At 48.3% G+C, this 20,764-nt stretch overlaps 1 protein-coding gene across 1 annotated transcript in view; it reads right to left on the bottom strand.

The window, feature by feature from the left end:
• Positions 1–483: 483 nt before the first annotated feature.
• Positions 484–20,764, bottom strand: part of LOC115640042 (IgGFc-binding protein-like) — a gene marked incomplete at its 3' end in the record, with an annotated part of 39,015 nt that continues 18,734 nt past the window's right edge. Inside the window, exons 3-10 of the mRNA XM_030542916.1 lie at positions 10,274–11,497; positions 9,674–10,014; positions 8,187–8,760; positions 5,899–6,497; positions 3,359–3,926; positions 2,034–2,623; positions 954–1,527; positions 484–683 (exon numbers count right to left, since the gene is read on the bottom strand). Coding sequence (XP_030398776.1) covers positions 484–683; positions 954–1,527; positions 2,034–2,623; positions 3,359–3,926; positions 5,899–6,497; positions 8,187–8,760; positions 9,674–10,014; positions 10,274–11,497 — 4,670 coding nt within the window. The remainder of the gene's footprint in view (positions 684–953; positions 1,528–2,033; positions 2,624–3,358; positions 3,927–5,898; positions 6,498–8,186; positions 8,761–9,673; positions 10,015–10,273; positions 11,498–20,764) is intronic.

Here is a 20,764-nt window from a genome sequence, read left to right on the forward strand (position 1 = left end):
AATAGCGTCCCTTTGAAAAACTGCCAACTTTCCTCAGTTGTTTTTCCCCTCAGTCTTAATTCCCATGGGACCTTGCCTATCAGCTCTCTGAGCTTACCAAAATTCGCCTTCCTGAAATCCATTGTCTCTATTCTGCTGTACTCCTTTCTACCCTTCCTTAGAATTGCAAATTCTATGATTTCATGATCACTTTCACCCAAGCTTCCTTCTACTTTCAAATTCTCAACAAGTTCCTCCCTATTTGTTAAAATCAAGTCTAGAACAGCTTCCCCCCAGTAGCTTTTTCAACTTTCTGAAATAAAAAGTTGTCTGCAATGCAGTCCAGGAACTTATTGGATAGTCTGTGCCCTGCGGTGTTATTTTCCCAACATATATCTGGGATGATATTGGCAAATGAGTACGGTCTGATCCAACATGGCCGATGAGAGCAGGGCGTGGAGGAAGCGAACGAATAGGAGTTAATACCCCAGCAGGGGGCGGTACCTTGTAATATAGCCCCTTGTTGAAGCACCCACAGCTCTGCAGAGGCACGCAGCCCTGGCCGTCGAAGAGGAAGCCATCGTCGCACTGGCAGCCTTCGGCGCAGGTGTCTGGGCACTTCCTGGCGTCAGTGATCCTGGCACAGGTGGTGGTGCAGAGGTCGGCGCACAGCTCGTAGTGACCGTTGGCCGGGCAGCGCAGAGCTAAAGCAGAGAGAGAAGTAATTGATGGCTGGAGGGATCTCACCCCACAGCTTAGAGGGACAGACATGAAGGAGAGGAGAATCTAACTGGGACGAGAGGGGCAGGTCACCTTTATAATAGAACAAGAACTTGTTGGTTCCCACCCAAAGGAGTCTCTGAAGAAGCCCAGAGGCCTGGTATGAGATACCTAGAATTGCTGTCCCCGCCCCCCCAAGGGAGGCGGAGCGACTGGGACAGGCCCTTGTGCTACACTAGCATCATGGCACTTACGGCAGAAGGAGGCGCTCCTCCAGGGCTGGATGGTGACCCGGGCCTCTTGGCAGGCTGTCACGTAGCTGTAGATGCTCTGGCACAGGACCTGAGAGTCTCCGTTGCCCAGGCACAGATCATACAGGCAGTTGTTGAAATACACAGTTGGGCTGACCGTGCTGTGGCAGGCAGCAAAAGGGCCATCTGGGGCCGTGAGCAGACCACAGTACTTGCGCTGTTTGAAGAAGTCCCTCTTTGTCTCCTTGCAGACCGGGCAGCTGTTCCAGGCGCATCCGTCCTCACAGGCCGCTCCCGGGATTGGGACTTTCCAGGCGGAACCGAACGCTGCCACATCAGGGGCCGCCCTGCCATCGGGGAGCAGGAACTCATCGTCCCGACGCCCGTTGTAGTTCCCACACAGGCCGCATGTCTGGCCCTGGTAGTTCCCTGGGACGGTGACTCTGGCGTGGTAAAGCAGGTCGTAGCTGACGGTGAGGCCGAAGTCCGTTTGCACCAGCACATTCCCGCCGTGCTGATATGCTTGGAGCTGCCCATCGGCCACGACCACAGGGAGGTTGTGAGACACCCCGTCCACCTGGAAGAGACAGATCATTCCCTGTGAGCCGCGGGAGTGGATGCTGTAGGGGTGGCCCATGGGCACAAGACAGGGTTTCGGTGACACCTGGGCAAATCTGTAGTGACTCCACTGAACTCAATTAAGTTATGGCCATTTCTGCTCTCACTGAGCCCAAGGCAAATCCAGGGTCACCTCGTTCAGTACAATGGCATCAGGGCCCGATTCTGATCTCAGTTCCCTGGGCTTACTCTGCAATCACCCTCTGAGCACAATGAGCTGAGGGCTGGATTCCGATCTCACTTGTCCCATAGAAAACCCAGAGCAATTCTGCTTTCTTCAGCGGGACGCCTGTGGATTGGCACTGGTGCCAATAAGGTCAGGATCAGATGCTGGGTATTTGACCCCTCCTGCCTACATGCTCCTAATGAGTGACCCAGGAGACAAGTGCCCCTTGGATTGGTACATTGGTGGGGCTGCCCCATTGCAGGGTTCAGCCCCATGGGAACATGTTGAGCAGGACTTACCATGACGAGCCCCTTCCTGTTCTGCAGCAGGGTGAGCGTGAGCCCGTAGACCTCCACAGACACCAGCTTGGTGACAGACACCTTGCCGTTGCCCCAGGGCTTGTTCTCCACCTTCACGGCAAAGGATGTCAGGTTCCCGGTGTTGGTGCAGCTCTTGGCCAGGATGTAGGTGCAGGTGCCTTGGAAATCGAAGGCGACCCCATCAAAGGAGAGGTAGTGTGGGTCCCCGGCAGCAGAACATATTGCGGATCCAACAGGCTGACATTTCCGGATGCCATTCACCAGCTTGCACTCCTCATTTGGGCGGCAGGACAACCCCTTACACAACACGTCTCCGCTGGCCTGGCACACACATTGCTCCTGACACGTTGGGTGGAAAGTCTCCCCAGCCTTATAATAAAATCCCAGGTAGACACATCCACATTGGGATATAGGGACGCACTCATCACCGCTGAGCACAAAGCCCTCATCACACACGCAGCCTTCCCAGCACTGGGCCGAGCACTGAATTGGTGCGTAGAGGCTGCTGCAGGTCAACTGGCAGCCCCGGGCACAGACCTCGTAGTGGCTGTTTTGGGCACACGAGAGACCTGCCATTTAAACAACAAGACGTTAGCATCCCATAAAAGAAAACTAGATGGATTCTGAACTATGTAACGATGTAAGGGCTGGAGAAGGGAGTCTGATGACAGCCCTGGAGAATGGAGTCTCTTAGGTGCAGTATAGAAAGCCGCCAGGAAAACTTCCGTCATATTGTGCCTTGCCAGTACGTCATTGTTGGACCCCTTTTCAGAGAGTTCAGTCTCCATGGTCTGTTCACCTCTTGACCCCTTCTGACATTGGCAACTCAGGAGTATTTAGTTCCAGTTATTACCATGAGCTCTGTGACAGGCTCATTTGTCCAGTAAGGACCTGCATGAGATTCACATGCTCATGAAATACAGGCCCCATATCCCATTCCCTGGACAACCCACACTGGGTCAACTTCTCCCCCCCAGGCAGTGGGAATTTGCATCCTTCAAGTGACAGGCTCTGAATTCCAATTCCCTTCCCCTGAGCCAGTCAGTTCCCATCTTGGTGTCAGATTAGAGCTTGTGCCCCCTAGAGGGGAAAATCCCCATATCATCTCCCATGCTCACCCTGAGCTGGCCAGTCCCCCAACTCTAGGGCTGGATCAGAGCCCGCACCCCCTAGGACAGAAACATCTCATATCCCCTTCCCTGAACACCAACCAACTTGTCTTTCCCTTGAGCAAACACCCTCTTTTCTTTCCCTCGTGCATTAACTTTTATCCCGGAAGCTGGTCCCAAGCTGCTTCCACTTACTGCAGAAGGAGTTGGTCCTCCAGGCATAGATAGTCACCCCAGCAGCATGGCAGGCTGTGGCATAGCTGGTGATAAGCTGGCATATCACAGCTTGTTGGCCTTTGAAGAAGCAATAGTCGTACACGCAGTCTTGGAAGTAGCCCTCGGGGTCGACTTTGCTGTGACACTCTCGGAAGGGGCCGCTCTTGTCTAGGAGGATCCCACACTCCCCATTCATTCCTCTTTGGCGTCTCTCAACAGCCTCTAGATCTGAGCACTCGTCCTTGATAATCTCCATACAGCCGGGGATTTCCTTCACCTTCCAGCTCTGCCCAAAGACTGTTGGGTTTGGGGCCAATGTACCGCCCCTCGTGGTCAACTCATCACCCTTGTCCCCGTTGAAGTTCCCACAGAGACCGCACACGGCCCCAGCATAGGTGCTTGGAGCAGTGACAGTGATCCGGCCCTGCCAGTCAAAGGCGACGGTGAGACCGAAGTCAGTCTGGACCACTGCTTCCTGTCCCCTCCGGTATATGGAGATCTTGCTGTTGTTGGTGCTGTAAGGTAGGTTGATCAGCACGCTGTTCACCTGGGATCAATGCCAAGGGATCAGTGAGAATGGTCTGACACTGAGCAAGCAACTCTGAACCTGCAGAACCCTGTCCCTAAATAACTTTACAGGTAGAGCTGGTTGAAATCAAAACCCAAATGGTGAATTTTGATTTCATTTTCATTCTCTTCGTTTTTTATTTTCCTTTTTAAAAAACATTTTAAAACTATTTTTCAGTTTCCCATTTGCAGGTTAAGTAGTTTTTGAAAATGAATTTTTATTGATTCCAAAACCAAACATTTTCAATTTGGGAACGTTTTTGAGTCAAAAAAAAATCCTACCCATTTTTTGTTCATGGTGACTCATTAAAATTGCCGATACAAACCTCCCAAATGAACCCAATGCACAATGACTGATGACTGGAGACAGACTGGAGAGAGAGGGGTACAAAGACAAAATGCCAAAGAAAGAAAGGAAATTATAGCAACTAAACACAAAAAGAAAAAAATACATAAGAAGAGTGACAAATGAACACAAAAAAGGAAGAAAGCTAATGAATCTGAGGAGAAATAACTTGCAATTAGAGCTAGTTGGGATTCTCCATCAGAATGATTTCTGCAGCAGAAAATGCAGTTTTTCTGAACATTTGAAATTTACTACCAGAGAAATTTGATTTTGCTGGAAATTTTCTATTTTCCTGACAGGAAAATTAAAATGAAATATTCACTTTGGGTCAATTCAACCTGAACTGGAATATTTCATTTTTTAACTGCACCACAATGTTTCATTTTCAGTCAGTTAAAAAGAAATAAAGCCTCTTTTCCCTATGGCACATTGCTTTATGGGAGTTGTAGTTCCAGTCCCCATTGTCACCAATGGGCTGGGCAGCTCCCTGTAAAAAATTTCTAATACTTAGAGCATCATGGGTATCACATGACTCTGGTTGTATTATGGGAGATATAGTTTCCCAGGAGAAAATGGTGTCAGGAACTACAGCTCCCATCAGGCAATAGGGAAATATGATTTAATCTTGCAATGTGGGTAAAGAAGCTGGATCAGAACATTCCTGGTTGAGTTGCTTGAAATATTTCATTCACTTGAACATATTAAAATGTAATATTTTGACATTTCAACTTTTTACCCCATTTTGGGATGAAAACAAAATTTGGAAAGATCTAAACTTCCTGTGAGGTTCACAGTCCACATTTCACTCAGCTCCACTTGCCATGTGGACATACACGGAGAAGCCTTATTTGTATAGCAACAATGCGGAAAGTAAGGTTCGGCTGATTATCTACATGAAATTACATCTGAGTTGGAGGAATTGAGAAAGAGGCACAAGCAAATGTGGATGCAATTCCAGGCAGTTCCAAAGTAGAGGTTGCTGAATAATGGGTTTTTCGGATCGCTGGCATGTGTGTGTGTACACACATATATATTGGGTGAAACTAAATTTGTCATCTGACCCAAAACAAAATGTTTTGGTTGAATTTTTAGCATTTTTTGTGTTTTGGATAGTTTTGAAAATAAAATTACAGCAAATTTTCAATTAAAAGTCATTTCAAACTGATTTTTTTTAAATGTCAAAATAGAACATTTGATTCTTTTGGATTTTTTTTAAAGGTTTCATTCAAATTGAAACAATGTGATGAAACGAACACAAATTTTCCACATATTTTGGTGTCGCTGAACCTGCATTTTTTTTTAACCAAAAAAGGTTTTGTGTGAAAACTGTCAGCCAGCTAAAGTCCAGTTTTGCATCAGAATTTTCAGTATATTAAGAGAACTGCCTAAGTGTGCTGAAAAGGTGGTTCAATTAAACATCTAGGCACAGAGTCCTGGAGAAAGGAAAGGAAAAAGAAAAGAAAAGGTAAAATGAGCGAGCTCAGGAGAGAGGAAAAGAATGATGATTGACCACAGGAAAGAAAGAAAGGTTCGGTGGCTAAACATGGCAAAGGAAGACAGATCTGTTGACTGACCAGGAAAGGGCAGAAAGGTTTGATAAACTCACCATGACTCTGCCGGGGTTTTCCCTGCTGATCACAACGTCAACCTCATAGACTTTGACCTGCACAACTTTGGTGAAGGACACAACTTGGCTGCCCCGATGGTCGTTCTGAACTAGGACCTGGAAATCCACCAGGTCCTGGCTTTTGATGCACAGCCCAGCGAACTGATACAGGCAGGTTCCCTGGAAGTCAAACTTCTTCCCATCAAAGCTGATGTAGTGAGGATCTCCCGAAGCTAAGCAGGTTCCGTAGCTGCTGGGATAGCAGTTCTGGATGCCATTCTCTACCCGGCACTGCTCCCCAGTCCTGCACCCTGAGGCCTGGCAGCTCACTTGCCTGGTTTGGGGGTCACAGAGGCACCGTCTGGTGCAGGTTCTGTCCCCCCAGAATTGCTCTCCAAGAGCATATAGATTCCCGTTGAACTTGCACCCACAGCTGGCTTTGGGGATGCATTTTCCAGCATCCAGCACGAAGCCCTCATTGCACTGGCAGGTCTCCACGCAGGGTAAGGAGCAGTTGTTAGGGGCCACTTGGTCATTGCAGGTGGCAGGACACGCGGGGCCACAGAGCTGGTACCGGCTATTCTCCGGGCAGGGCAGAGCTGTCAAAAGAACAGGACACTGGAAATATTGCTCCTCTGTAGCATTAAACAGTTTGGCACAGGTCTAAGGAGGCCCAGCTGGAAATTCTGCATAATAGCAGCCCCTAATGATACTCCTGAACCTACAGTGAGCTGTGACCCATAAAACTAGAGATATTGCAGCCCCCATCACCTTCAGTCCATGGCTTTGTCAGTCTAGCTTTAAATGACTGAAGCAATGAGGCTCCCACCCGTCCTAAGTCAGTAGGCTGATAGACCTCACCATTAGGACATTTTTTCCGTGCTCCATCTTGTCCCATTACTGATAGATATACCCACTGGTACTACCATGAACTGGGACTAACATAAACATTTTCCTTACCCACTTCCTCACCTCAGATCAACTTAGAGGGTTGTCTCGTCCACCACTTATGCCTAGTCCACATGAGAAAGGGTATGATGGAATAGTAATACCGCAAACTCCCCTAGTGGGGATACAACTTATACCAGCAAAAGAGTCCTTATGCTGATAGAGCTCACACCATTTCCCCAGGTGAATTAAACTATGATGGCAAAAGGACTTTGCTGGGTCCTGTGTTCAGTTTTGGTCACCCATGTTGAAGAAAGATCAAATCAGAGTGGGGTAGATGCAGAGAAGGGCTAGTAGGATGCTATAGGGAATGGAGGGCTATTTTAAGAGAGTAGACTAAAAGAGCTTCACTTATTTAACCTAGCAAAGAAGGGGATGTGATTTCTCTCCATAAATACATTGAGAGGAATATCAAGGAGGGAAAAGAGATGTTTAAACGAAAGGAAAACATTGGCACAAGAACAAAGGAAGCTAAACTGACCATGAGTCATGAAACAGATTTGCAATAGGAGCAGTTGAGGAAAGAACTTCATGATTTGAGGAGAGAGCCTGATAAAATTCTGAACGGGATTGTATGACAGGATGCATACTGGAGGGACTGGATGCAATGACCCTGGAGGTCCCTTCCAGTACTGTGTTCTTATGTTTGCCAGTATAATTGTGTCAACACGAGGGTTGTTTGCTGGTATAAAACTGTCACACAGAATCACAGCCCTAACTGCCATTCTTATGATGGCAAATGTTTCTAGCCTAGAGATGGCTTGAGTCATCAGTTATCTAAGCTATGCACAATGTTTCCTTCTTATTCAGTCCCCCCATCTCTTTAATTATTTGCATTGGCCATTTTTCAAATTCCCCCAACAGCCAAGGTTGAGGCCGGAACCTCTGCTGAAGTCAAAGAAGTCATGCCAAGTTCCACCAGAGATGGAACTGTCTCATTATTGTTAGTTATAGGTGCCTAACAAGTGTTAAAAGAAGACAGAGCTATTCAACAGAGCCAACGGGGGACCACTGCGGTGTGATACAGAGAGATCAATTCTCATTATGATGTTCCAAAGGCACTTAAACATTTATCTGTGCAGTCCTACCACATCTATGATATCTCAGAGCCTCCAAAATGCTTACATTCAGTTCTACAAATCTCTTTAGGCCTCTTGAGGACCTGTTCCCATTCACATTTCACCGTTAACTTCAAACTCTGATACTAAAACCTGCTGCCTTTAGTATGAGCCAGCATTTGGCTGGGATGATTAGGGGTGAACTAGATGACCTCCTGAGGTCTCTTCTAACCCTAATCTTCTATGATTCTATGATCTCTTTGTCACCCTGAATATACTCACAGCACCCTGTGGGTGTCCTCCAGTCGGAGATGGCCACCCCATCTCTCCGGCAGGCATCAGCGTAGCTTGCCAGTGCCTGGCACAGCATCTCCTTGAGGCCGTTGTTCATGCACAGATCGTACACACAGTTGTCCAGGTAGATTTTGGGGTCAATCATGGAGTGGCATCGGCTGAAGAGGCCACCCGCCTCTTTGGTGATCCAACCACAGAAGGGCTCAGCTTTGTACCTGCCAACCAGCTCTGGGGAGCAGCTCTTGCACACCCCGTGGCAGTCGTCCCAGCAGAACCTGTCCCCATCCTCCACCTTCCAGCTCCTCCCGAACTCCACGGGGCTAGCAGCCAGCGTCCCGGCTGGGGTGGCAAAGTCATCTCTGGCATCCCCATTGTAGTTGCCACATAGGCCGCACACACTCTCCCAGAAGCTGCTGGAGATCTTCACCACCAGGGAGCTGCCCCAGTTGTAGGAGACCCTCAGGGAGAAGTCAGTATCAATGACCACAGAGCCCCCACTCTGATACACCCTCAGCTTCCCCTCGAGCACAGAGATGGGGAGGCGGGAGCGCTGGTCATTCACCTAGAAATTGAGCCACAAGAAACTGTCATTGTTTTGGATGCATTACCCAGAGGAATCTGGCACAGTGAGGGATTGAGGCTGCTATGTGCCACTGATAAATAATAAATAATGATAAGCTGAGATTTGCAAGGTTAGCTAGGGGATTTAGCCACACAACTCCTACTAATTGCCGTGTAGTTATATACCCAAATCAGCCTTGGAAATCTCAGCCACAGATTTTTCTATACAAAGCCACCATTAGCTTGACATGCTCTGCTGAAGACAGAGGTAGAGAGTTACATGAGCAACTTGGGGTGCGGGGGAGGATTCCAGAGCTGGGATAGTAGAGCTATGTGTATGTGGGGACTGGACGGGGCAGCCTAGGGCTCGGATAGTTGTGGGGAGATGGTGGGTCTTGACTGATGGTCACCAGCAGATCTATAAAAGCAGCAAAGAATCCTGTGGCACCTTATAGACTAACAGATGTTTTGAAGCATGAGCTTTCGTGGGTGAATACCCACTTCGTCGGATATATGCATCCCTCTGATACTTAGCAGATCTATGTGTATGTGGGGAGCCCAGGGCTGGACTTGCAAGGGAACTGTCAGACTGAGAGGCACTGGCAGAGCTGGGTGTGAGGTGATCCCAGGTCAGGATTAAGGGGCATTGGCAGAGGTGAGGGGAAAGAGGGGAGCCCAGGGCTGGAATAGCAGGAGGCTGTGGGTTAGGATTAAAGGTCACTGACAGAGTTGAAGGAAGAGGAGGAACCCAGGGCTGGAACAGCAAGCGAGCTGTTGTTCAAATCTGAAGTAAAACTCTGTCGTAAAACTTTCCAGCAGCTGCCATACGTGACTTTATGTTAGTATCACCAAATCTACCCTTAAAACATAAGCAGAAAACAAAGTATCAGAATTTATTCACATTGCGCTCTTACCCTCACAAACCCAGTCTCATATCTGACCACTGAGACAGTGACATTATAGACTTCAACCGTCACATAACCAACATAGGAAACACGCGTGTTGCCCCTGTTGTCGTTCTTGGCCTTGACACTGAATGACGGGAGAGTTGAGTCTGAGCCACAGGTCTTGGCGATGGTGTAGGTGCAGGTGCCCATGAAGTCGAAATTCCGCCCATCGAAGGTGTGATAATGTGGGTCTCCCTGAGCCCAGCAGGTGGATTCTGACTCAGCCACACATTCCGGGCGGCCATCTACAATCTGACACGTCTCTTTCTTCCTGCATTGAACAGTGCTGCAGGACAGGGTTGGGTTACCTAGAAAGATTCAACCGGCCAGTTATACAAGAACTCACTTATGCCATGTAGTGGCAGGCATTGAAACAATCTGTTTGTTTGCTGTGCATTTTTCAGCCACTAGCAGTCTCAGTGCAGGATGAGGGGGCGGTAAACAAAGGTGACAAAGCTTGATTTCAAGCTGTGTGCAGTCTCTTTGTGTATATGTGTTGCCATATCCCATTCTGTGGAGGATTGGGGGAGGGAGGGTGGCTTTTATTTACACCCAAAATTAACTTACTCTGTGCACAAACGCCTGATGAGCCATATCCACTGTGATCGTTCCCTCCAAAGCTCAGCAGACCAAAGGGAGAGGTTGGGTGCTGTATGGAAAGGGCACTAATCCCTGTGCCGAAGCTGTACTCTCCCCAAGAATACTCCGTGCCGGGGATCTGCCTCCACTGGACATTTCTTATGGCTCTCTGATCAGAGGTGATCCTGCCGGACTCTGAGCTCTTGACTACAATCAGCACATGGTTCTCAAACTCCTTCACTCCGTCAATGTGGTAGGATTGGCAGTAGTTTGTGATGGGTGGGATGTTGATGAGGAACGGGTCATACGTGGATTTCCCATTTTTAGCACCAGTGAAGAAGAGAAGAACCTGGATGCCGGTTCTAGCAGAGATGTAAAGTGGGTGAGAGACTCGGACTTCAAATTCAACAACCTGCCCAGCCAATATGTTGCGGGAAGCTCGTGTGGGCCCTGACTGATAGTCAATGCGAGTGTTTTGGGAGGCGACGATGTACGCAATGTCATACTTGTTCTGGAAGGCCAGAGGAGGGATGATGTATGTGCTGCCCCAGCTGGAGACAGGCAGGAGCTGCTCGACAGCATGATCACAAGCGGTGTTTTTTTCAGCACAGCTGTGCCCAGTCAAGACGGCCACATGTTCCCGAGACTCGATCTTGGTGCCAGATAAATCCACAGAGCTTTGCAGTTGCAAGGCTTGGTAGGGAGCGAGGGTAACAGTGAGTTTACGCCCAGCACCATAGATCCACCGTTTGAACATCACAGCCCCTTTCAAATAAATATCAACTGTAGTGGGAGCCTGCCCTGCTACGACAGCAAACTCTTTGTAGCTTCCTAAATGGAAACCAGGTGGACTTACAATGTAATATACAGTACCCAACTTCTCAGTGGGATACACTACAGTGGTAGCAATGGAATTGGGCTTTGAGTTAACAGACAGGACAGAAATGTCTTTGTCAGCCTGAATCAGGATGGTGCTATCAAACATTTTGCTCCCAAACATCTCTACCGAGGCTGGGATCTGCACGGTCACCGTCTGTCCTTCTCCAACAGGCATCACTCTTCGGAACATACCCTTGTTCACCGTCACAGTAACCGTAGTGGAGGCATGGTAACCAGTGATGAACAGCTTGCAATCTGCTCTGATGCTTTCGACATGGTTTTGCATGAAGACCGTAATGAATTCTTTCCCACGGAAACTTGCTCTGCAAAGACCTGAAAGTAACAGATTGTGGGTTAAGAAAGAGGATCAGAAACCCCACACCAAATCACAGCTGGGAAAAGAACCCAAGTGTCCCAACTTCCAGATTCACTGCTCTAACCAAGAGCTACTAGTCACCCACCCATGTAGGGAATAGAATGCTGGAGTCCTGACTCCTAGGCTGTCTTAGTTCAACCCAAAACCCCACTTTCCTTCTGGACTTAAAAATAGAAACCAGAAGTCTTGACTTCCAGACCCCACTGCTCTAACCGTTAGACTGGCATTGTCCTCCCGGAGAAGGGAGAACATGCAAAAGAAGACCTATCATGAAGAAACCAAATATGAGGAAGAATGACTTAATAACAGTAGGAAATAAGGTATGAGGAAGAAGCTTAAATGCGAAAAAGACCAGACATGAAGAAAGCAAATCAACCGTCGCAGAGATCTCTGAACTTGAAAAACAAGGACAACTTCATATGAATACAAAGAAAAAGACTACACACAAAGAAGTCCCACCAAACACAGGGACAAGGAAGACCAAAGGTGAGGAAGACGGAAAACAGAGAAGATGAGAACCAACATGAAGAACAGTAACTCCGCACTTAACGTTGTAGTTATGTTCCTGAAAAATGCAACTTTAAGTGAATCGATGTTAAACGAATCCAATTTTCCCATAAATTGGGGGGTTAGGTTCCAAGCAAATTTTTGAGGGACAGACAAAAGGCATTATATACTGTACAGTACTGTACTGTGGTGGGGAGGTGCCCCTATCTTACCCCCGGGGCTCAGGGCTGGGGGTGCAGGGTCTGGGAGGGAGTTAGGGTGCGGGAAGGTGCTCAGGGTAGAGTGCAGGGTCTGGGAGGGAGCTAGGGTGCGGGAGGGCGCTCAGGGTAGAGTGCAGGGTCTGGGAGGGAGTTAGGGTGCGGGAGGGCGCTTAGGGTGGGGTGAAGGGTCTGGAAGGGAGTTGGGGTGCGGGAGGGCGCTCAGGGTGGAGTGCAGGGGCTGGCAGGGAGTTAGAGTGCGGGAGGGTGCTCAGGGTGGGGTGCAGGGCCTGGGAGGGAGTTAGGGTGCGGGAGGGCGCTCAGGGTGGATTGCAGGGGCTGTCAGGGAGTTAGAGTGCGGGAGGGCGCTCAGGGTAGAGTGCAGGGTCTGGGAGGGAGTTAGGGTGCGGGAAGGTGCTCAGGGTAGAGTGCAGGGTCTGGGAGGGAGTTAGGGTGCGGGAGGGCGCTCAGGGTAGAGTGCAGGGTCTGGGAGGGAGTTAGGGTGCGGGAGGGTGCTCAGGGGAGAGTTCAGGGTCTGGGAGGGAGTTAGGGTGCGGGAGGGTGCTCAGGGTGGGGTGCAGGGTCTGGGAGGGAGTTAGGGTGCGGGAGGGCACTCAGGGTAGAGTGCAGGGTCTGGGAGGGAGTTAGGGTGTGGGAGGGCGCTCAGGGTAGAGTGCAGGGTCTGGGAGGGAGTTAGGGTGCAGGAGGGCGCTCAGGGTAGAGTGCAGGGTCTGGGAGGGAGTTAGGGTGCGGGAGGGTGCTCAGGGTGGGGTGCAGGGTCTGGGAGGGAGTTAGGGTGCGGGAGGGCACTCAGGGTAGAGTGCAGGGTCTGGGAGGGTGTTAGGGTGCGGGAGGGCGCTCAGGGTAGAGTGCAGGGTCTGGGAGGGAGTTAGGGTGCGGGAGGGTGCTCAGGGTGGGGTGCAGGGTCTGGGAGGGAGTTAGGGTGCAGGAGGGTGCTCAGGGTGGGGTGCAGAGCCTGGGAGGGAGTTAGGGTGCGGGAGGGCGCTCAGGGTGGGGTGCAGGGCCTGGGAGGGAGTTAGGGTGCGGGAGGGCGCTCAGGGTGGGGTGAAGGGTCTGGAAGGGAGTTAGGGTGCGGGAGGGTGCTCAGGGTGGGGTGCAGAGCCTGGGAGGGAGTTAGGGTGCGGGAGGGCGCTCAGGGTGGGGTGCAGGGCCTGGGAGGGAGTTAGGGTGCGGGAGGGTGCTCAGGGTGGGGCGCAGGGTCTGGGAGGGAGTTAGGGTGCGGGAGGGCGCTTAGGGTGGGGGTGCGGAAGAAGGTTCAGGACTGGGGCAGGCAGGAGGTGCAGAGCACTTACCTGGGGCAGCTCCTGTTTGGTGCAGGGGGTGTGCAGGTGGCTCTGCACAGCGCGGCACTATCCCCATGGCCACGATTCTGGGAGCTGTGATTCTGGGAGCTGCTTCCCCGCCCCTCGGCAGGCAGGGCCCCCTGAATGCAGGCGCTTTCGGGGCTGCAGGGCCCTGGGCTGCAGCTCTAAAGCCCCTTTCGGAATGCGGCCCTGCGAGCACAGGCCAGAGGATTCAGGAGGAAGAAGGGCAGCTGCGCAGCCAGTGGCCACAGAGAAGCAGCTCTTTCCCTTTCAAAGCCGGCCAGAGAGAAGCCCCTGCTCCTCCTGAGTCCTCTTGCCCGTGCTCGCAGGGCCGGATTCTGAAAGGGGCTTTAGAGCGGCAGACCAGGGCCTCAGGGCCCCCTTAGCCCAGGGCCCTGCAGCCCCTAAAGCCTCTGCGTTCTGGATGGCCCTGCCTGCCGGTGGGGGAAAGGGGGCAGGGCTCGGAGGCAGCTTCCCAGCTTGCTCCCTCCCTCCCAAAAAATCCTAAATACCACCAAACAGCTGGGGGAAGTGCTAGGTGGGAGGGAGGAAGGGAGGAGGCGGAGAAGAGGAACTTGTGCAATGCTCCCTTGTAAAGTCAGCCAAAAACACATTATAAGGGAGCGTTAGACAACTTTAAATGAGTATGTTCCCTAATGGAGCAACAACGTAACTTTGAAACAACGTTAAGCGAGAGGACGGTAACTGAGGAGTTACTGAAACTTGAAAAGGACGGAGAGGAATGACTGAGCACAAGTGAGAGAAAAGATTGAACAAAAAGAAGCCAGAACAAGATGAAGAGTGAGCATAAAGAAATCCAGATGTGAAGAAGATCGAGCATGAAGAGGCCAGAACAAGAAGAATGAGCATGAAGAAATCCAAACTTAAAGAATAATGCTGAGTATGAAGAAGACAAAAGAAGAATGAGCATGAAGACATGCAGACTTGAAGATTGGCCATGAAGACAATTGAACACGAAGAATGAGCATGAAGAAATACAAATTTGTAGAATATTCAGTACAAAGAACAAGAGAGAAAAAGACTGAGTATGAAGACAGAACAAGATGAAGAATGAGTATGAAAAAATCCAGACTTGAAGATTGAGAAAGAACAAAAAAGCATTAAGAATTCCAAACAAAGAAGAAAGTCTAATTAAAATAGAATGAATGAAGAAGACCAAACAGAGAGATAACTGAGCACAAAGAAAGCTAAAAAAAATAAGATGAAAAAAATCAAAGAAAAAAATGAAAAACCAACAGGTTGTTTTCAGTTTCTGTTTAAATTTTTCAAAATCCAAAATTTTCAAGGGGGGAAAAATCCATCAGTTTCACAAAAGTTATTTTAAAAAAGGCCATTTAAAATGAGAATTCTTTCCATTTAAAAAACCTGAAACCAGCTTGACTGTTAAACCTTCTGAAGACAACTGTACAGCTTTGACTGCTACTCAGGGGCAGTATAGTATAGTGGCTAAAACTGACACTTGGTCCCATAAGACATGGGTTCTGTTCACACGTCTGACACTGGTTTTCTGGGTGACTGTAGGCAAAGCATTTCCCCTTTTGTCATAAACAGATAGTTAAGGGTTAATAGAACAGGAGTACTTCATGTCTCTTTTGACTGCAAAGGGTTAACAAGTTCAGTGAGCCTGGCTGTCACCTGACCAGAGGACTAATCAGGGGACAGGATACTTTCAAATCTTGAGGGAGGGAAGTTTTTGTGTGTGCTGTTAATTTTTGGTTGTTGTTCTCTCTGGGTTCTGAGAGTGACCAGATGTGCAACCAGGTTTCTCTCCAATCTCTCTGATACAGGCTTTTATGTGCTCAGAATAGTAAGTACTAGGTAGATAAAGCGAGTGAGGCTTATGTTTGTTTTCTTTATTTGCAAATGTGTATCTGGCTGGAAGGAGTTCAAATTTGTATTTTGCTGAAAGGATTTTAATTTGTACTTGTATACTTAGGCTGGGAGGGTATTCCCAGTGCCTACAGCTGAAAGACCCTGTAACATATTCCATCTTAAATTTATAAAGATAATTTTTACTGTTTTTTCTTTCTTTAATTAAAAGCTTTTCTTGTTTAAGAACCTGATTGTTTTTTTTATTCTAGTGAGACTCCAGGGGACTGGGTCTGGATCCACCAGGGAATTGCTGGGGAGAAAGGAGAGAAGGGGGAGAGAAAGGTTAAATTTCTCTCTGTGTTAGGATTACTTTCTCTCTCAGGGAGAGTCTGGGAGGGGGAAAGAGAAGGAAGGGGGGAAGGTGAATTTTCCTCTCTGTTTTAAGATTCAAGGAGTTTGAATCACAGTGATCTTCCAGGGTAACCCAGGGAGGGGAAGTCTGGGAGAGGCAACGGTGAGGGAAAGGGTTTACTTTCCTTGTGTTAAGATCCAGAGGGTCTGGGTTTCAGGGGTCCCTGGGTAAGGTTTTGGGGGGGACCGGAGTGTAACAGGCACTGGAATTCCTGGTTGGTGGCAGCGCTACAGGTTCTAAGCTGGTAATTGAGCTTAGAGGAATTCATGCTGGTACCCCATCTTTTGGACGCTAAGGTTCAGAGACTGTGTGGAGTGTGTTCTCCAAATTGAGAAGATTATAAGGATTTTGTTGGTTTCCATTGTAAGTAACTGTTGCACACTGGAAGTAATAGGAATTGTCTGGCACAAAGACAATGGTAAGAGATATAAACCAGGGTATAACTGTGGTATATTAACAGAGATTGCTTGAAAGGAGAGGATCCCAACTGATCGAAGGGGACAATTATGAAATACCATCATTGAAATGAATCAAACTCCAATTTTGATCTCTTTTTTTACATAGTTTTAGAATAAATTAATTTACATTTCAAAACAAAAAGTCATTTTGAAATGAAAGAAAGATTTTTTGTTGTGAAATTGTTGAAACAGGATGTGGGGTGGCAGATGTGGGGCTAGCGGAGGGGTACGGCATTTGGTAATGGGCATTTTGATGGGTCAGGGATACCCTGTGAGCTCAGCAAAGTCTGGTGGCACTTTACACAGATCTGAGCACTTTGCTTTCAGTCAGGGTCTTTAGCAAGAGATTCTGCAGTATAAAGATAAGGCCTTTCTCTGCAGCCATAATGTAAGGCCTAAAGCCTACGGCTTTCATCTGCAGCCAGATTAAAAGAGCAGCCAAGCAGCATCCATTAGCTAAGGAGCAGGAAGTCACCTCCTCACATTCCATCTAAATTACATTAAAGAAATGTAGTATCAGGCTGTTAAGAAGGAGGCCCCATCCTAATGGCACCCACTGTCACCAGGTAAAAAACAGATCTTAAGATGGCTAAAGAAAAGTTAGTTTGATAGTGTCACAACCCAGTGGCCCCCTCCCTCGGGGTCCCCTGGGGAGGCAGATCAGCATTGTATGTTGCTAACACTGTTGCAAGCATTGCAAGGCATTTTGGGAAGGGTTAAAGGTATGAATGCAGAACAAAAAGTTTCTTTACAGGTGACAAAAAGCCGGAGGGGGAGGAAAGGAGAAAAGAACAGGGTTAACTTGATGTTCCAACTACACCCAAAGATAAGGCACTGACTCCAGTCCAAGGCCATTGCACACTCTCTGCTACCTGCCAAGAAGGAAGGGGGGGAGTCCACTCCCCACCCCCACCCTCTGACCAGCCGGAAGAAATGAGAGTGGCTGAACAAATTGCAGGGGCCGCAAAAAAAGTAAAACAACAAGGGAAAAATAACCATCTCACAGTTGCCGGTGTGTTTTGGCTGAAAAGGCCACAGAAAGCCAGTTTGGACTGGTACAAAGAGCACCAGGAACAGAGGACCCTGAACAAAAACACCCCCAAAAGAACCCAGGACTTAAAAACCCTCCTGAGAGCCAAAGCAAGTCGGACATCATAGTGGACCCCAAACAACCTGGGCCAAGGACAAGAACTCCCATCCACCCTCCCCCCCACCCCTTTCTTCTTATGTTACACCCAGTCTTGGCAGCCTTGGGTAGTGCAAGTGTGAGTATGAAAGTGGATTAGGGCTTGCGGCACTAACGCTTTCTTCCTTCCTCTGAGTGACGTGTGGAACACACACACACCAGCATTCTCCGGTGTTATTTTATTAATAATGCTTTAAAACTTAGACACTTGGTATGTTTCGTCATCTCCTCCCCCGAGAATTGCGAAGCGGGGGAGCCCTGCGAAGCGCACCAACTGTTTTGCCCTTGGTATTTCATGTTGGCTCTGACACTATTGATTTTACATGTTAAAAATTGTATAATTAAAGGTAAGCCCCACCCTCAGTTGTACATGACTGAGAACCAGAGGGGGGGTTAGCATTCCTCTCTCCACCCTGATCAGCGAGGGTAGGGTGCAGGTGGGTCTACCCCTAGTTGTAGCATTGGAAGGAGAACTTAGAAATTCTCGCATACACCCTCAGTTGTAGTGTAACTAAGTATAAAAAAAGAATGTAAAGTTTCTCGCTCTGCCCAGGATGGGTTTTAAATTTGGTGTATGGACCATGGTGGTAGAGAAGACCGAGTAATACGAAGGAAACCTTAGTGGGGGGGGGTGAGCATTGTACGCTCTGGTGCCGTTTGGTGTGGGCAGTGTAAAATCTCAAGTAATTAAAAGACCTTCAAAGACACACACCCCTTCTTACATTACACCCAGGCTTGGCCAGCCTCGGGTAATGTGGGTATGAGTATAAAAATGGGTTAGGGATTGGGGCACTAACACTTTCTTCCTTCCTCTGAGTGATGTGGGGAACACACACACCCAGCATTCTCCACTGTTATTTTACTAGTAAAGCTTTAAAACTTAGACACTTGGTATGTTTTGTCATCTCCTCCCCCAACAAGCCTGTGGCCTCAGCCTGATCACCTAACACCTCAGCCAGATTGGTAACAGAAATCTGTCACGATAGCATCCTGTCTGTCAAGAAATCACTTATCAATAGCTGTGGCTGTGAAATCTTTATTTCTTTATTGTTTTGTCATTATGGTCCCCACTTCCCTATTGTTTATCTGTATGGTCTCTGTCTGGTTTTTTAATTGTTTCTGTCTGTTACATAATTGATTTTGCTAGGTGTAAATTAATTAAGGTGGTGGGATAGGATTGATTAGAGAATTTTGTTACGCTATGTTAGGAGTGTTTAGTACAATTTTAGTATCATGTTTGGTTAAGGAACAGCTAAAAAGGACTCAAGTTTCACTATATAAACTGGGGTCCAAAAGGAAGTTATTTGGGAACCAACTCCAGGACACAACCCCAAAGATCAGAGCTGCCAGACCGCAACACTCTGCCACTGACACCGGGCAGAAACTCGAGTCCCCCAGATGGACCTGATTCTGACAGGCCTTGAAGAAAAGTTCATCTGTCTTATTGGGAGTTGTGTGTAGTGTGTACGTTCTGGTTTTGGTGATTGTTAATAAATAGAGGTTGTGTAGGATATTACTGTGTGAGGCTCTTTCACTGGTTAAAGACCCCATAAACCTGCTAAAAATTAAGCCCTGAGTCCAAAGAGAAAGGGTGTTTGCTCTGAGTTCACAAAGAAAGGGTGTTTGCTCTGAGCCCATGGAGGAGTAGAGTCCAGAGCCCATGGAGAGGTAAAGTTAGGTGTTTTTTGCCTGGAGCCCTAGGAACTGGGAAAGGGTGGGGGGTGCCTAAATTAAGAGAGTTACGTCTTCAGCCCTAGGAACTGGGTAAAAGCGGGTGCCCTTGAGTGTGTGAGTAACAACAGGAGGGACCAAAACCTCCTAAGTCACGATACATCTATGAGAGCCAGTCGCATTGTTAGTGTCTTTCAAAACCGAAAAAACAGTCCAAAACACACACTATCATCTTAATTTAAAAAAAAAACCCATGATTTGGGGGCTCATGAGCAGGGGGTTGGACTAGCTGACCTCCTGAGGTCCCTTCCAATCCTAATCTTCTATGATCCTAACCCTCTCTTTGTTAAACTAAATAAATTGAGCTCCGTGAGTCTATCACTAGGAAAGAAGCTTTCCAATCCTTTAATCATTCTTGTGGGTCTTCTCTGAACCTTCTCCAGCTGGTCAACATCCTTCTTGAATTGTGGACTCTAGACCTGGACATGGCAGCAGTCATACCAGAGCCAAATGCAGAGGTAATATAACCTCCCTACTCCTATTGGATAGTATCCTGTTTAAAGTATGTGACTACATGGATATAATGAAGAGACTTGAATCAGATCACTCTAGAGTTGCTGAGACCAACACCCTGTTCTGTTGCAGCCTACTGTGACATTCTGCCAACTAGACCATACCATATGGCAGGCCCTGCAGCTGCACCAGCTCATTAGTCCGGACTCCCTAATAAGTCAGCAAGGCTGCCAGATGGCCCACCCTGCCTGACTGGCTGAGGAAGCTAGCAGCCCCCTGGCTGCTCAGTGCACATGCCCGTGGACTCTCTGCCTCGCTGTGCTTGTCTCTTTCCAAGCCCTACTCCTGCTTTGCTCTTCCATGGCTCCAGCCCAGATCCTGCTCTGCACCCAGTCTTGATGCAGTTCTGTCTCAGCCTCGCTCCTGCCTTTCCTGGTAATCTGGTTCCGATCTTCAGTTCTTATTCCTGAATCTGACTTTGTCTCAACCCTTGGCTCTGACATTTGGGTTCTGACTGCAGTTCTGACCTTTCGCTCTGATTCTGTCTTGACCCTTGGTTCTAGCATGCAGACTCTGTCTCTGGTTCTAACATTGGTCCTGATTCTATGTCTTGACTCTTGGTTCTGGCATTGGGATTCTGACCTCGGTTTTGACCTTCAGCCCTGGTTCTGGCTCCCTCGACCACTGGTTCTCACACTCAGACTCGGACCACTAGGCCTGACTGCCTATGATCTGGTCTTCTGACACCACACCACCTGACCTTCATTCTATTGGCATATTGTCTGACCACTAAGTGGCAGTAAAGCTGAAGTAATAGACTGTAAATTCTTGTTCTGCGTACGGTGTAATGGATATATAGACCAGATATGCCTGGAATGATTAATAACTAATGATTCCTTCTGGCCCTCAACCATTAGAAAACCTCTTCACCTCTGTTATCCCAAAATAGGATCCATCTATGAAGACAGTAAGAAAATGCTTCACATCATGTGAGACACTTTGTCTAAGAACCCACGGATCAGCCAAGGTTGAGCATTCCCCTCCCCAGCTATAGAAATTAAATTTGGCGGAGGGATAGCTCCGTGGTTTGAGTACTGGCCTGCTAATTGGCCAGGATAGTGA

Source organism: Gopherus evgoodei, unplaced genomic scaffold, assembly GCF_007399415.2.
Source record: "Gopherus evgoodei ecotype Sinaloan lineage unplaced genomic scaffold, rGopEvg1_v1.p scaffold_181_arrow_ctg1, whole genome shotgun sequence".
NCBI classification, from domain to species: domain Eukaryota; kingdom Metazoa; phylum Chordata; order Testudines; family Testudinidae; genus Gopherus; species Gopherus evgoodei.